This window comes from Purpureocillium lilacinum (assembly GCF_023168085.1).
Source record: "Purpureocillium lilacinum CBS 284.36 DNA, scaffold_4, whole genome shotgun sequence".
In the NCBI taxonomy this organism is placed as follows: domain Eukaryota; kingdom Fungi; phylum Ascomycota; class Sordariomycetes; order Hypocreales; family Ophiocordycipitaceae; genus Purpureocillium; species Purpureocillium lilacinum.
In genome coordinates, this window is record NW_027072114.1 from 3045304 (window position 1) to 3058976 (window position 13673).

Here is a 13673-nt window from a genome sequence, read left to right on the forward strand (position 1 = left end):
GCCCGCCGCCAGTCCAGGCACCGCGATATCTCGAGCGGGTGATTGGCCCGCTGGCTTCGAGGCGGGCGCGGCGGGCGATTGCGATTCATTCAGTCAAGATTCGGGAGATGCTGCTTTCTGTCTGTGGTCGCTGGGGGCAGAGCAGAGCCGGGTCCTTTTCGTCGCTGCCTTGGGTCGGTGGAGGAAGGAAGTTGAGACTGCCCTGTCCAGCGGTCTCGCTGTTGGCTGGCTGCAGTGGGGGTTCATCGCTGCAACAGGCGGCCAGGCACGTGTGCCGCTGCTGCGTCATCCGTCAATTGGGCACCTGTTGTCCCGGGCTGTGCTGCCCCTCCGACCCTGGCCGTCCTCCCCACTTTACACCACCACTGCATTGCTTGAGGCGCGAGCTCATCGCTCGCTCACTCACTCACCTTGTCACCAGGCTCAGATATCCAACCTCACTCACCACAGCATCATCTCAGCCTCCCACCCCTCCTCCCTCCCCTCACCCGCTCCTACCCCCGCCATGGCCACCACCACGGCGGCCACCTCCCCGCCCCCGGACCTCTCCGGCTCCATCCCCGCCGGCCTGGCCCCGTCCACCGCATCGCCGCAGCCGCCTCCGCCAGCGGCCTCATCATCAACATCAACAACAGCAGTATCACCATCCTCCTCCTTCGCCTTCCCCCGCGAGTACCACTTCCCCGCCTTCTTCACCCGCCAGACGAACCTCACCACGCACCACGCCCAGCTCACAAAGTGGTCCGCCCTCGTCCTCGCCTACGCCCGCCACCACCGCATCTTCCGCCTCGCCCTCTCCGCCGCCGCCGACTCGGACCTCTTCCGCAACCCCCGCATCGACCGCCGCCTCGGCCCCGCCGACATCCGCGAGCTCGTCGACTTCATGCGCAAGGACGGCCGCGCAGAGTACTACTACCACTCGTCGTCGGGCGGCGGTGCCGGCGGCGCCGCCGCGGCGGGCAAGGAGGGCGACGTCGTCTTCATCTACTGGCGCAAGCCTGAGGAGTGGGCCGCTGCCGTGGAGGCCTACGTCGAGGAGACGGGCCAGAAGGGCAGCGTGTTGACTGTCTATGAGCTTACAGAAGGCGAGGGCACGAGAGGAACAGGTGAGTTGACTTTACAGCTTGGTGCCTTGACAAGCTTGCAATGCTGACACCCAACAGAGCTACATGGCATGGACAGCGAGGTCCTCCTCAAAGCCCTCAATGTCCTGGTCAAGCGCGGAAAAGCACAGATATTCGGCCAGGAAGACTCCCTTGGTGTCAAGTTCTTCTGATACGATGCAAGCTGCCGACAGCTACTACTACACTAAGATGCCATTCAGTCTCACAGCACTGCATACATGCGTCTGAGACGCGAAGCAACAAGCCTAATACGCCCTGGGCGAAATCGCCACCGCGCCCTCAGGATCACTCCAAAACGCCGTCATGACATGCGTTGAAAATCTCAGAAACGCGGCAGCCCTAGCTACCTGGCATGGAACCTCTCCACCAGGTACTTCTTGTCGAACCGCACCTGTTGCGCCATGGCCACGTCCAGGAGCCAGTCGGGGGCCACAATCCGGGGCTCCATGTGACCGCTCTCCGCCATCTCCTTGAACCTGGACCAGACTTGCTTGTCCTCGGGCGTGTTGTTGCTGAGGAGGTAAACGGGTTCAGGCGGGGCACCGCCGTCCTCTTCCGCAGTCGTGGGCTTGATGGTCGTGCCGCTCCGCGCTCGGTAAATCTTGAAAATGGCTCCGTTGCCCTCGGCGATGGAGCGGTAGCAGTCGGGCCCGTTGCGGATCTTCTCAGTGCAGTAGATGGGGATGCCTTGAAGCAGCCTGCCCTTGTTCGACTTGGCCCGCGAGGACGACCTCTCAAGCTTAATGTCGTACTTCTTCTCTGCCGCGGGATCCTTCAGGAGGAAGTCGTCCGGAGACGGCATCTCGCCCGACTCAATCGCAGCCTCGATAAAGTCGGTGGACAGCACTCGCGCGCCTCGCGACAAGGCGCACAGAAACTTGACGGTTCGCATGACGCACGGCGCCGCGACAAAGTCGCATGGCTGTCCCTCTTGCGCGATCTGGATACCGAGGTCGCGGAGTTTCCTCTGCGTCCAGAGTCAGCATCAATAGAATCATACCCATAGAGCCAATGCATCACTTACCCGGTCGTGATCCTCCTTGCTCCTGTCGCCCACCCACCGCTTGAAACCGGTCACGACGATGCGCATCTCGACCTCGGGTAGAGATGGTCGAGACTTCTTGGCCGGTCTCTTGGCCTCTTCCTCGTCGCCCTCGTCGTTCCTCGCCGTCTTGCTTGACTTCTCCTTCTCGGCCTGGTCAGCAGCCCGCTTGCCACCCCATGGCGCGCCCGACTTGCTGTGTCGCTTCTTCTCCTTCTCATACAGAGCAATATCCGGCGCGATGTGCTGCAGCAAGTCCCGAGCCTTGGCCTTGGCGCTGCGGCTTCCGGAGACGCTGGGGCTGTCGTTCTCCTTCCCGGCCGTCAGGTGTCGCGATCTGGCCGGGGTCTTGACGGAGCTGCTGAGCTTCTCCTTCTTGTTCTCGTCGTCGTCGTCGTCGTCGTCGTCCCGCATAACGTCAAAGTCGCGCTCCGGGTCGTGTTGGCCGACGACGACGCCCTCTGCGGGGCCCTTGTGGTAGGCATTGTCCTCGGCGGCCTCGAGGATCTTGCGCTTCCTCTTGGCCCGCGGCGACATGGACTCTTCGCCGCCGGGGTAGTACATGTCCCGCAGCCTCGACTCCTCGAAAAAGGTCTGACCGATAATCTCGCCCAGATTCGTGCGGTGCGGGAAGTGATTGTACTTGGGAATGTTGATGTTGCGCATCTCGCACCTGGCGTAGCTCTCCTCGATCCAGAGATGGTTGACGACGGCGACGCCCCATTCGGGAGCCGCCTTGCACTTCTCACTCGAATTCCGTGCTGTGATGAGATGGGTGTTGTCCTGCTTCATCGTCTTGGTGAACTCGGCGCCGCAGGCTCGGATGAGATTCTCCAGGTAGATGCGCGCCTCGCCGCCGTAGTTGGACACGGTGATGCGCAAGCCCTTGAACCCTTCGATGCCGTCCTTGGGAATCGGATAGTGCAGCAGCCGGTGCAGCGGGTTGCGCCACTCGTTGTGCACAATCAGGTAGAAGAGCCAAGACAAGCTGCCGACCTCCTTGCAGGACTGAGAGGCCTGAACGTACTGAGCGCCGTGACGGTACTGGCAGATGAACATGTCGCAGTCGTCCACCTCTTGAACGACCTTGCCGCCGCCGTTGTCGATGATCTCTCTGAGAGTCTTGGTTAGGCGGCTGTTGATGCCCAGGTCCTTGGCTAGGAGGACCTTGCGGTCCTGAAACACGGTACAGGGCGCGCGGTGGCCTTCTTCCTTATCGGGCGGAGGCGTCCACCGGGGGTTGATCGAGGTGGCACCATCGAGGGCGTTGTTCACAGGAATATGAAGCTCGTCCTCGGGACCCATCTTAAGGATCTCCGGGTCCGGTAGGAGGTATGGAGCTTCGTCGATGCGCTTGCCCAGCTTAAAGCACGCGTCAAACCTGCACCCGTCAGCGCAATGTCCTGGCAAACCACCAGCTCTCAGTACCAGTGCTTGCGTGGGGACGCGCTCACCAATGAGGCAAAACCACCTTGCCTTTGAAACCCCTCCCCGTCGCGGCCTGGACCTTTGGGTCGTCCATGTCCAGCGCGCAGATGTGCGTCGTCAATCGGCTCGGGTCCTTGGACTCCTGCCCGCCGAGCGCCATGACGGCGCCCAGGATGCTCTCCTTGTCCATGATGGGGAGCCCCGCGCACGTCACCACCACCTCGGCGAAGATCATTCGCGGGTCGGGCGAGTACGGCCGAACCTGGGCGAGCCGCCGCCGCGCGACCGACTGCGTGATCCACTGCATCGTGACGACGGGGATCATGACCGCCTGCGACTCGACGTACTGCGGGAAGTCTATTGTGTTGGAGACGATGTGCGTGACCCGCTCGATGGGGATCGAGCCGTCGCGTCGAGGCTCGCGGATGGTGGCGCCATTGTCCTGGAGGATGCCCGACAGCTAGAGGAGGCTCACGGGTTAGCACTTCACCGAGGTCTCACGCAAGCTTCGCGTCTCGTGGTCAAAGGTCGTTGGCTCACGTCGCTAATGAGTTTGGGTGCCAGCGTGCTGCTGGGCACAAAAGCAACCGCGCATTCGGCGAACACGCCAGCGCCGGCGACGTCGCCCATGATCGCGTTTGCCGAGGAGCGGCTCGAGGCGGCCGCGGTTCCTTCGCTCAGTTGCGACAGGTTATATAGCGAGAGATGGGTTGGAGCTCCTGAGCATCGAAGGCTCTGGCGGACAGGGGAGCAAAATTGCAAAGGTCGGAGGCTGCCTTGTTGCCTACAGGCTGCAGAGAGGCTGTCGGTCAGCGGCTCCTGGTGTTGTGCGCGAGACGCGTGCCTAAGTCGTGAATGCGCTAGTGGCGGGCGGAACGCGAACGACGCAGGCAGTCACATGACATGGCGAAGTACATGTACGAGCAAATGCCTGTGCCTTACAAGTGCCACGGCGTTTCTGTACCTGATGTCACGTTTCACAGGCCCGGCGACGCGACCTACCCACCAACCACTTAACGCCATCTCACAGTCCTCGCATCTCACATGGTCCAACACCGCTCAACGCGTGAGATGAATTCTCAGTCTGAATATGCACTTTCTCCAATCCTGTATCTAGCTTTGGACAAAGTGTGTCCCTCGTGCTGCTCCCATCATTCCTCGATTCGCCATGAAGCGGCTGTACCGAAGCACTCGTGCCGCCCAGTCGCTGCAATGAAAATGTCCAGCCATATCCTCAGTCACGGCTCAGATTGCTGATTACATGTGTCGCCAAAAGCCACTCGTCGTGCGCCAAACAAACCAAGAGAAAAATGAAGCAATGCTGCCCGACGCCTCTATGGTATGCGAAACTTTTCTGCCGCATGACCAGTGATCCCGATAATAACACGGCAACGCGATTCAAGGTATCATAGCAAGCTCTCCAGCGCCAACCTGCATCGCACGAAAAAGAAGTGCGCTCCCTCCTGGCACGACCTTAAACGTCGTGCTCAACACAGGCCAGCGCGACGGCCGCGCCCATTAGCGAGCTCTCCTTGGCCGGGACAAGCTGGATGCTGCGGGGTTCGGCCATGCCCTTGCTGTCGACCAGCTCGTCAATGTAGCGCTGACACGTGTCGAGGTACCTGGGATAATTCTCAATGACGCTTCCGTTGAATGCAACAGTCGTCTTCTCGAGTTTCATGTCCGCCTCGACCTTGAGCCGCTCAGGTGAGGACTCGGGAAGAGTGGAAACATAGGCGGCCTCGGCCTCTAGTCGGCAGTCCCACAGCGTGAAGACGCATGTGGCCACGATGGCGGCGGATCGTATCGAAATGAACGAAGCGATTGCCTTGATTGCCAGCATGTCTGATGTGGTAGGGATGTGAGATGAAGGATGTCGCTCAGAGAAGAGCTTGATGGCCTCGGTGAGCTCAGGGGTAGTATCGCTATCTCAAGTGTCAGCGTGGGGATTCAACTTGACAGTGGCGGGAAGCGGATTTCTTACGCTTCAATCATAGAGAGAGTGTCGGTTCCGAGCGAGTAGGAGGTCTTCAGAGACGCCGGTACAACGCCGCCAAGCATGCCCGTAGTCTCAATAGCCTCGAGCAGAGCGAGACGCGCGATCTCTCCAAGATACATGCCGCTGACCTCGTGCTCGAGAGGCTGAAAGTCGGGCCGCGGGTGCTCTTTGGTGAGCGTGTGATCCCACCTCGTCATGGGCAGGATGTTGTGCCCAAACATGCCGAGCTCAGTGTTGACAATGACATGGCTCGCTTGGCTGAACCATCCTATGGGTCGGGAGCCAAACTTGGGCCGGCCGATGCTCAGGACGGGAAGGTAGGCAGCCATGTTGACGCCGGTGCCGAGGATCAGGCCAAATCGAGTTGACGTGTACGAGTACGCTCGGGATAGAAGGCAGGCGCTGGAGTCGTTGAGGATGGCTCCCAGCTCGACGTTGAGGCCCTGCTTCTTGCACGACTGCTTCACGATCTCGCCCAGATCCTCGCCCAACAGTCCCTTGTCTGCCAGGAAAGCCTTGCCCATCCTCTGCAGCTTGCCGCCACCGAGCGACGTTTGCCTTTAGGCGGTCAGATCAGAGCAGTGCGGAGGGCACATCTCAAAACTTACTCGATGGGAAAGCTCCAGGCCAGAGCCACAGGCAAGGGCTTCTCCAGGCTGTGCCCCCGGTTGAGGCCAGCTGAAACAACCTCTTGTATCCGTTCACCCATCCAGTCGAAGAAGGCCATGCCCTCGAGGTCCTTGATAGGCTTTCCGATTTTGAAGTTGCGCATGCTCACGATCTCGCTCTGCTTTCCTTCCTCGGCCTCGCGTCCTCGCAGCTCGACCAGGGCGACTCTCAGGGTTGATCCGCCGACATCGAGGGCGAGGTACTGGCCGGCCTCGCCACCAGTAGGCAGCTGGTGGCTGTAAGAAGGTAGCATGCACTCCATGTCGGTTTGCAGGCGCTCGAAGAACTGCGTCTTCAAGCCGGCGGATAGTTGCAGGAGGCCATCTCCACTGACGGGGCCGAGCAGAGCTGCTTCGGCCTCCTTGAGGAACTCCTGGAGGCTCTTGGATGCCTTCTTGCGCTTCGAGGCGGAGCCGTTGGGGCCCAGGGGCTTGATCCAGTAGGAGAGGATGGCCTGTATCAGAGACTTGCCTCGCAGCAGGCTCTTGACGATGGCGGCAATGAAGGCTTTTCGAAAGGTCGTCATTGCGGCAGCGGGCGAGGGCATAACATGGGCGAAGATGACGGGAACTCTGGGGGGGGAGGAGGAGGGAGGCGACCCGTATATTAAATGCAAGGTGTGATCCGGGGTAGAGAGGCCGTGCGACGTGGCAGGCTATGGGGGTGGTGAGGGAGATAGCGGGTCAGAGAATGGGGGAGAGAACGAGTGTAAATAGGGCCGTGGCGGTATGCCGCAGCAGGTGAGGATGGTCGTATGGTGGAGAGGAACTAAGGTGACATATGGTGTGCTCGAGGAATAAAAAGAGAACAACAAGAGAAGAAGACAGTCCGCGCTTGTGCAGGGATGCGGGCGTGTGTCGTGCGCGGTTGGATCGAGAAGAAACGACGGGCCGATCGACAGGCACCCTGGGGTACTCTGGAACAGCGCTGAGGGAGAGGAGAAGAGTGGCTATACGAGCGCGTCAAAGGGCCTTGATGAAACCTTGGCTGAGCGCAGCGCAGGGCAGGGCAGGGCAGGGCAGGCGAGGTGAGGCCGAGTGAGCGTCGCGCGTGTTGTTGAAGAGGCTGCGCAAGTGGGCGGCAGGAAGGGACGGCGGATCTGGTCGCATAGGCTGGCAGACACCGACAGGACAAACAGGCGCCAGCAAGGACGAGACGGGCCGCCCGCCCAGCTAACTAGGTTGAGCCGAGAGGTGGATGGGATGGGGATGGGATGTTACTTGCACGGGGAGCCGGGAACAGGTGGGCGGTGCGCCATGGATGGACGGACGGGCAAGATGGGGTCAGGGCGAGCAGGCGTGCGCCAGTGGCATTGGGGTCTCGCGTGCGCACGCAGCGGTTGCGTCGACGATGGAGGCACGGATGAGCTAGTGCCTGGCGTGGCCCGGCCAGGGCTGTCCTGTCCTGTCCTGGGCTTGGGCTTGGGCTGGTAGCGGCGCTCCTGGGGATGTCTGGCTCCGGCGTGTGGTGTCGTCTGTGTCTGTGGTCGTGTGGTGTGTCGTGTCAGCCGGACCCAACGTCGCACGCCCACGACGGCACGGCACCGGGGGGGTGGATTCTCTGCTCGTGCCGCAACAGTGGCAGCAGAGCGTCACTCAAGGCAATCTGCTATGGGTACCTCGTAGGTACGCAGAAAGGCGTGCGAGCCTCGGCGCGGCCGAGTACCTCCCTCGGTCGTCTCGTAAAAACTGTACCCGCCGTGTGCTGCGAATGTCGATGATGGACGCTATGGGGAGACCGTTTGTGGATGTCGCCCCATGGGTATTTTCGGTCGCTGCAGATGGACTCGGGACGTCAGGTCAGGCGGAGCCAATGGCGAGGGTCCAGAAGGGCCAGAAGGGGGCATCCCAAGGGGCGACGACGCTGCGGGCACAGGGGGGGGTCATCCGATGGGCGGGCGAAGTGGCATGGATCGGTGAGGAACGGACGGTGGGTGCCGCCAGCATCTGCGCTGTACTGGGCTGGGCTGTGGGCTGGGCTCGACTGCTCGTGCTGGCTGCACGGACAAAAGAATTCTGTTGCCACAGCGAGAGGTCCCGTCCGGCGGTGATTTGCGCGAAGCCGATAATACTGCAGAGGTCGATGCAAAATCTGGGGCTGTAACGTTGCCATGTCGCAGAGGTGGCGGCTGGTGGAGGCCCCTTGCCTGCTCTTTCCCTCATTTGGCGCCTGCCTGGAGTGACGGACCGGGGCCCTGCGGGATGGCGTCCGCACCTTCCCAGGGGACGTGCAGCCAAGCAGGCCAAGCACGAGCGCTGCAGCCACCGGTGGCATGCCATTTGTCCCGGCGCCAGATGCGAGAGCGTCAATCCCAGCCCGCCGGGTTCGCCATTTGCCATCATCCATCATTGCAGCAGATCTTTTGCCGTGGCGCGCGCCCAGCCCAGCCCAGCCCAGCCCAGCGAGGGGCGCTAGACACCAACAATCGATCAGTCAATCAATCAATCAATCAGTCAATCAATGCTCCCAGTACGTACGGGGTCCCCGAGCGGCAGACGCAACTCGCGTTTCTCGCTGCTGAAACGCCGCCGCCGCCGCCACCACCACCACCACCACCACGGCGGCGCGGGGCCGTTGCATGCTCCCTCACCACCCCGGCCACCGCGCCCGCTGTCCCGCACCGGTTCGCACCGCAATGTAAGTCGCAGTGCACCACCACCTTACTCAACACTAGAATCTTCAACATCGGCGAGCCTCATCCGCACCCACTGGCGGCCGTGGCCAGTCAGGCCGCCTGATCGACACCGGCCCCATCCCGTGGTCAGCCCGAGCTGCCGTCGTGCCGTCCGTACATTTCATTCGTGCCTGCACCACGGATCGCGATGGTGGCTTGATGCACGCCGCACGAGGCCAATCGACGCATGCCCTTCGCGAGGCGTCTCTCACGACTCAGTCGGCAGGTCTGGTTGACTGGCCAAGACACTGCCATGCAGTCGGTTGGTCCTTCAACCATGGGACCGCGCTCAACGTGGGGGAATCAGAGCACAATGCAAGGTAGACTTGCGAGACATTGGCATCTCGTCTGCGTCCCGCGTCCCACGTCCCACGTTCCACGTTGGGGGAGATTTGGGGGCCATCTCCCGCCGTCCAACGTGGGGGATCCATCTCACGAACAGACGTCCATCTCATCGCTGACGCGACACAAGATGGCCATGGCGTTTTGTTTGGCATCTGTTTTCCTAATTCATCCATGTCAGCTCGCCTGCACTGCCCTGGCCCTGCCCTGCAGCGTGTGCGTCACGCGGGTGCATCTGATAATCCCTGACGCCGCATCGCCCGTGCAAGGAGAAATAATGCATCTGCCGGATTCATAAGTCGCACCCCTTCCTCACCGGCCCTCAGACAGCGCCATCCCGTGCGCAAAGGGCAGGCGCAGGGACGGCTATACCTGCGCGAGGTATACCTGGACGGTATGCCGTCCCGTCCCTCAACTTCGAAACATGATCCTGCGAACCAGCGAGAGCCGGCAGCGGGACCGTGGCATGCTACTACTACGACGGCGACGACGGCACATAGAGCACAATACAACCACGGCCCACGCAAAACAAAACATGCCATCGACGCGGCACGACGTCGCGCACATTCCGCAGCCCAGACGTTCTGCGGCGCCCGCGGCATAGGCGACGGCGAGGTCCAAACACCGGCCGTGATCCCGGTCAGGTTGCTTCAGACCCGTGGAGCCAGGCCGGCGTCTGCTCGGCATCGGTTTGCGCCTCCGGTGCTTCGGTGCCAGTGGGGCCCTTCGATCTGGCGGCTTGTGAGACACGCATGGCGACGTGGTCTTTCATCCGAACACAAAATCGTCAGGGACAAACACGTCCAAGGCGATGCGACCGTTGCGTCGGCGAAGTGCCGGCGGGACGCGAGATTTACTGTCGACGGAGCGACAGATTCTTGCGCTGACGGTGGCCACTGGGCAGTCATCCAGGCTACATCCGAAACAAAGTGCACACGTTTTAGGGGTGAGCAACGGTCTGTTTGAACGGGACAAAGGCGGCCGTAGGCGCCGCGCCAACCACAGCTGTGGCCGCGGTCATGTGCTCGGTCTGTCCTGCCATGCCCTGTGCATGACACCGGGGCGATCTGTCGTATCACCCACGACGGCTCAAGGTGAGGCAAGGTACCATGGGATGACCTCGGTGCTGACCTCAGCGCTGGCTACTCGGGCGGTGTCGAGGCTGCCAGGCAGTGAGTTCTTGCACGTGTAGTGGCTCAGCATCGTGCTGGCGGTTGGCACTGTCCCAGTTGAGCACGCCCGGCGCGTGCCACGGTGCCGGACGGCGCCAGACGAGTAACACGGTCACCGGTGTCGACCTGGAATTGTGTACGGGCACCTCAGCAGTTGGATACGGCAGGTAGCTTGGCTGCTGTAATTACAGCCCTGCATGTCGCGCGTACTGTACGGTGCGGTACGCTACGCTATTGCAGTGCTACCTGCGAACCTAAGGAGCACCAGCCCGCCTCCACTGAGGTGCTGCTGCTCGTTCCGGAGCAACGTTTTGGCCCGGCCCTGATCCGGCGAATCTCGGTGGGTGCGCCCCGGCAGCGACCCCCCCATGCCCCCGAAGCTCCCTCTGGACGGGAGTCTGCACACCAACAACCCATCCCGTAATAGCTCGCGGGACCCACGCCCGCCATGGCACCGCACCTTGTCATGCCCGTCTCCAATATTTTCCTTCCATCCATGATCCATCCACCCGTTGGAGAAGGCGGCCGCACACACCTCCACCCCTGCTCCCCCACAGCGGCCAGCGGGTTGCGGTGCGGGCACATGCAGTGACGTTCCATCCGCGCTCCTGGGTCTCATTCTCTTTCGAGTGTCATCGTCGTCGCCGGCCCACCACCCCCCCTTGGAGCTTGGAGCCAGCCAGCATGCCAGCCTGCGAGCGAGATGAATGATGGATGACACCCGGCTCCGACGACTCCCGTCCAGCGCCTGGCCCCATGGTTCAGCGTGGTGACCCCGCCGTCGCCGCCGCCGCCTTAGGAGAGAGAAAAAAATGTTCCCCGTTGTTGCAGCGGCAGCGGGCGGCGGCCCAGCGGCTAGGGTTGACGTTGTAGCAGGTAGCAAACGCTGCCGCAGCACAGAAGGGGGCTTCCTTCGGGCTCGGCACCGCCTGCCAGTGGCCAGTCGCGCTTCGAGGGCCGGACCCGGGCCCTCTGGCGCTGTTGCAACTGGATGCCCGCCTGGCAGTGAAGCGAGCAAGCGACTGGTGAAGACTGGAGCCTGGAACGCAAACCCGGCCAGCAGGCTCGTCAGTTGATCCATCATCCATCCAGTGGCCACCCCACCTCGCCTCACCTTGCCCGGGCGCCGCTGGAGTCGTCCGTCTCCCTGGTAGGTAGGTATGGCATGGCTGGCAAGGTTCCCGTCCGTCAGTGGAGGAGGGGCGGGAGGTTCCAGTTCTTCGTCACTCACTCCGCCTGCTGATGAGGTTGCTGCTACTGTACTATGTACTTTGCGATCCGGTGCTCCACGACCCCAATGTACGAGTACCCGCAGTTGCAGCACAGGTTTCGCCTCTCAGTGGTGGCGCCTCGACCTGCCCGTCCTCCGCCGCCGCCGCCGCCGTTGTAGAGCTTCCCTGGGGCCTTGCCCGTAGTTACCCAAGTGGAAGCTCCGGCCGGCTTTGCCATACTTTGCCGGGCCGTCCATAAACCTTTTTCCCATACAACCTTTCCCTCCTCCTCCTCTTCCTCTGCCCAACATTTACTACTACCTGGAATCTTGCAACCCTTTTTTCCCTTTGGCCCGTGGCAATACCTTGTTGCTTATCCCTCCCGCAGGAACTGTGCCTCTCCTCTCACCGGGTCTTGCCTACGCCAGCATCTCTAACCGCCTCATCCGCGACGCGCCCACTTACATCATCGTCCTGACCCTCACCCTCACCCTCACCACACCACACACGCCCCCTCCGTCACAATGCGCTTGATCATCCGCGACGACGCCAGCAAGGCGAGCGCCTACGTGGCCAGCTACATCGTCGACCGCATCCGCGCCTTCAACCCTACCCCCGAGAACCCCTTCGTCCTCGGCCTGCCCACGGGCTCCAGCCCCCAGGGCGTCTACAAGATCCTCGTCCAGAAGTACAAGGCCGGCGAGGTCAGTGCAGCATCATGAAACCCCCCGGCCGTCAGCTCTCGTATTGACTCTTGGGCCCAGATCTCGTTTGAAAATGTCGTGACGTTCAACATGGACGAGTACGTCGGCATCCCGCGCGACCACCCCGAGTCGTACCACTCCTTCATGTGGAAGCACTTCTTCTCGCACGTCAACATCCACCCCTCCAACGTCCACATCCTCAACGGCAACGCGCCCAACCTCGAGGCCGAGTGCGTCGCCTACGAGGACGCCATCAAGCGCCACGGCGGCATCGACCTGTTCCTGGCCGGCATCGGCGAGGACGGCCACATCGCCTTCAACGAGCCCGGCTCCTCGCTCGCCAGCCGCACCCGCGTCAAGACGCTCGCCTACGACACCATCCTCGCCAACTCGCGCTTCTTCGACGGCGACATCGACAAGGTGCCGCGCATGGCCCTCACCGTCGGCGTCCAGACCGTCCTCGAGGCCCGCGAGGTCGTCGTCATCATCCTCGGCCAGCGCAAGTCGCTCGCCCTCCAGCGCTGCATCGAGCAGGGCGTCAACCACATGTGGACCCTCTCCAGCCTCCAGCTGCACCCTCACCCCATGATTGTGGCCGACGAGGACGCGACCCTGGAGCTCCAGGTCAAGACGGTCAAGGTGAGTTGGGACTTGCACACACGCGCCCTCCCCCGCGCTCACTTACACGCTTTGCGCGCACACACACGTTGACTGACACGGCGCCTCCTCCAGTACTTCAAGAGCATCGAAAAGGTCGCCCGCGAGGCCGGCTTCGAGCAGATCCTGCCCTCCAAGGTCCGCACCGGCAACGGCCCCATCCCGCAGACCAAGGTCGACGAGGTCAACTCCCCCACCATCCACTCCCCGCAGCCCACCACCTCGCGCCTCCTCCGCGCCACCCCGGCCGCCGAGTACCCCATCCGCTCCGTCTCCCCGGAGCTGGTCCCGGACCGCATGGCCTCTCGCATCCCCGAGCCGAACCTGTCCAAGCGCCTGACGCCCAACCCTGAGCAGCAGGCTGCCCGGCAAAACGCCATCAGCGCCTAATAAGCTGCGGACGGACCTTCACGACACGCTGGGGAAGGGGGTTTTCCTTTGCCCGCTGTAATCTTTATGACAAAGCATCTGAGCTAAACGGGGCTTTTTTGGAGTTTTTATTTCTTTCTTTCTTTGCGGATTTGGTTTCTTGTCAATTACTCTCTTGCTTTGTTCAGACTCAGGAGGTCGGTTTGCCTACACGTAGAAACAACATCATGAGTTCTTGACGGCTTCTTTTTTTCGAATTAGATACCAGTTGGTTCAAGGTAC

The 13673-nt window shown here is 61.8% G+C and overlaps 4 protein-coding genes across 4 annotated transcripts; 2 read left to right on the forward strand and 2 right to left on the reverse strand.

Annotated features, from left to right (window-relative positions):
- Positions 1-505: 505 nt before the first annotated feature.
- Positions 506-1276, forward strand: PLICBS_006084 (uncharacterized protein; the record flags this gene model as incomplete). The annotated part of the gene is made up of 2 exons (XM_018319837.2): positions 506-1106; positions 1164-1276. 2 exons carry the CDS (start codon positions 506-508, stop codon positions 1274-1276), a joined length of 714 nt encoding a protein of 237 aa, XP_018182311.2.
- A 191-nt stretch (positions 1277-1467) lies between these two features.
- On the reverse strand, positions 1468-4224 carry PLICBS_006085 (uncharacterized protein; the record flags this gene model as incomplete). Its single annotated transcript, XM_018319838.2, has 4 exons — positions 1468-2091; positions 2149-3547; positions 3621-4054; positions 4135-4224. 4 exons carry the CDS (start codon positions 4222-4224, stop codon positions 1468-1470), a joined length of 2547 nt encoding a protein of 848 aa, XP_018182312.1.
- Positions 4225-5068: 844 nt separating this feature from the next.
- PLICBS_006086 (uncharacterized protein) lies at positions 5069-6809 on the reverse strand (the record flags this gene model as incomplete). Its single annotated transcript, XM_018319839.2, has 3 exons — positions 5069-5519; positions 5579-6151; positions 6202-6809. 3 exons carry the CDS (start codon positions 6807-6809, stop codon positions 5069-5071), a joined length of 1632 nt encoding a protein of 543 aa, XP_018182313.2.
- Positions 6810-12185: 5376 nt separating this feature from the next.
- On the forward strand, positions 12186-13412 carry PLICBS_006087 (glucosamine-6-phosphate isomerase 1; the record flags this gene model as incomplete). Its single annotated transcript, XM_018319840.2, has 3 exons — positions 12186-12365; positions 12426-13004; positions 13098-13412. The coding sequence occupies 3 exons, from the start codon at positions 12186-12188 to the stop codon at positions 13410-13412; spliced, it is 1074 nt and encodes a 357-aa protein (XP_018182314.1).
- Between the last annotated feature and the right edge of the window lie 261 nt (positions 13413-13673).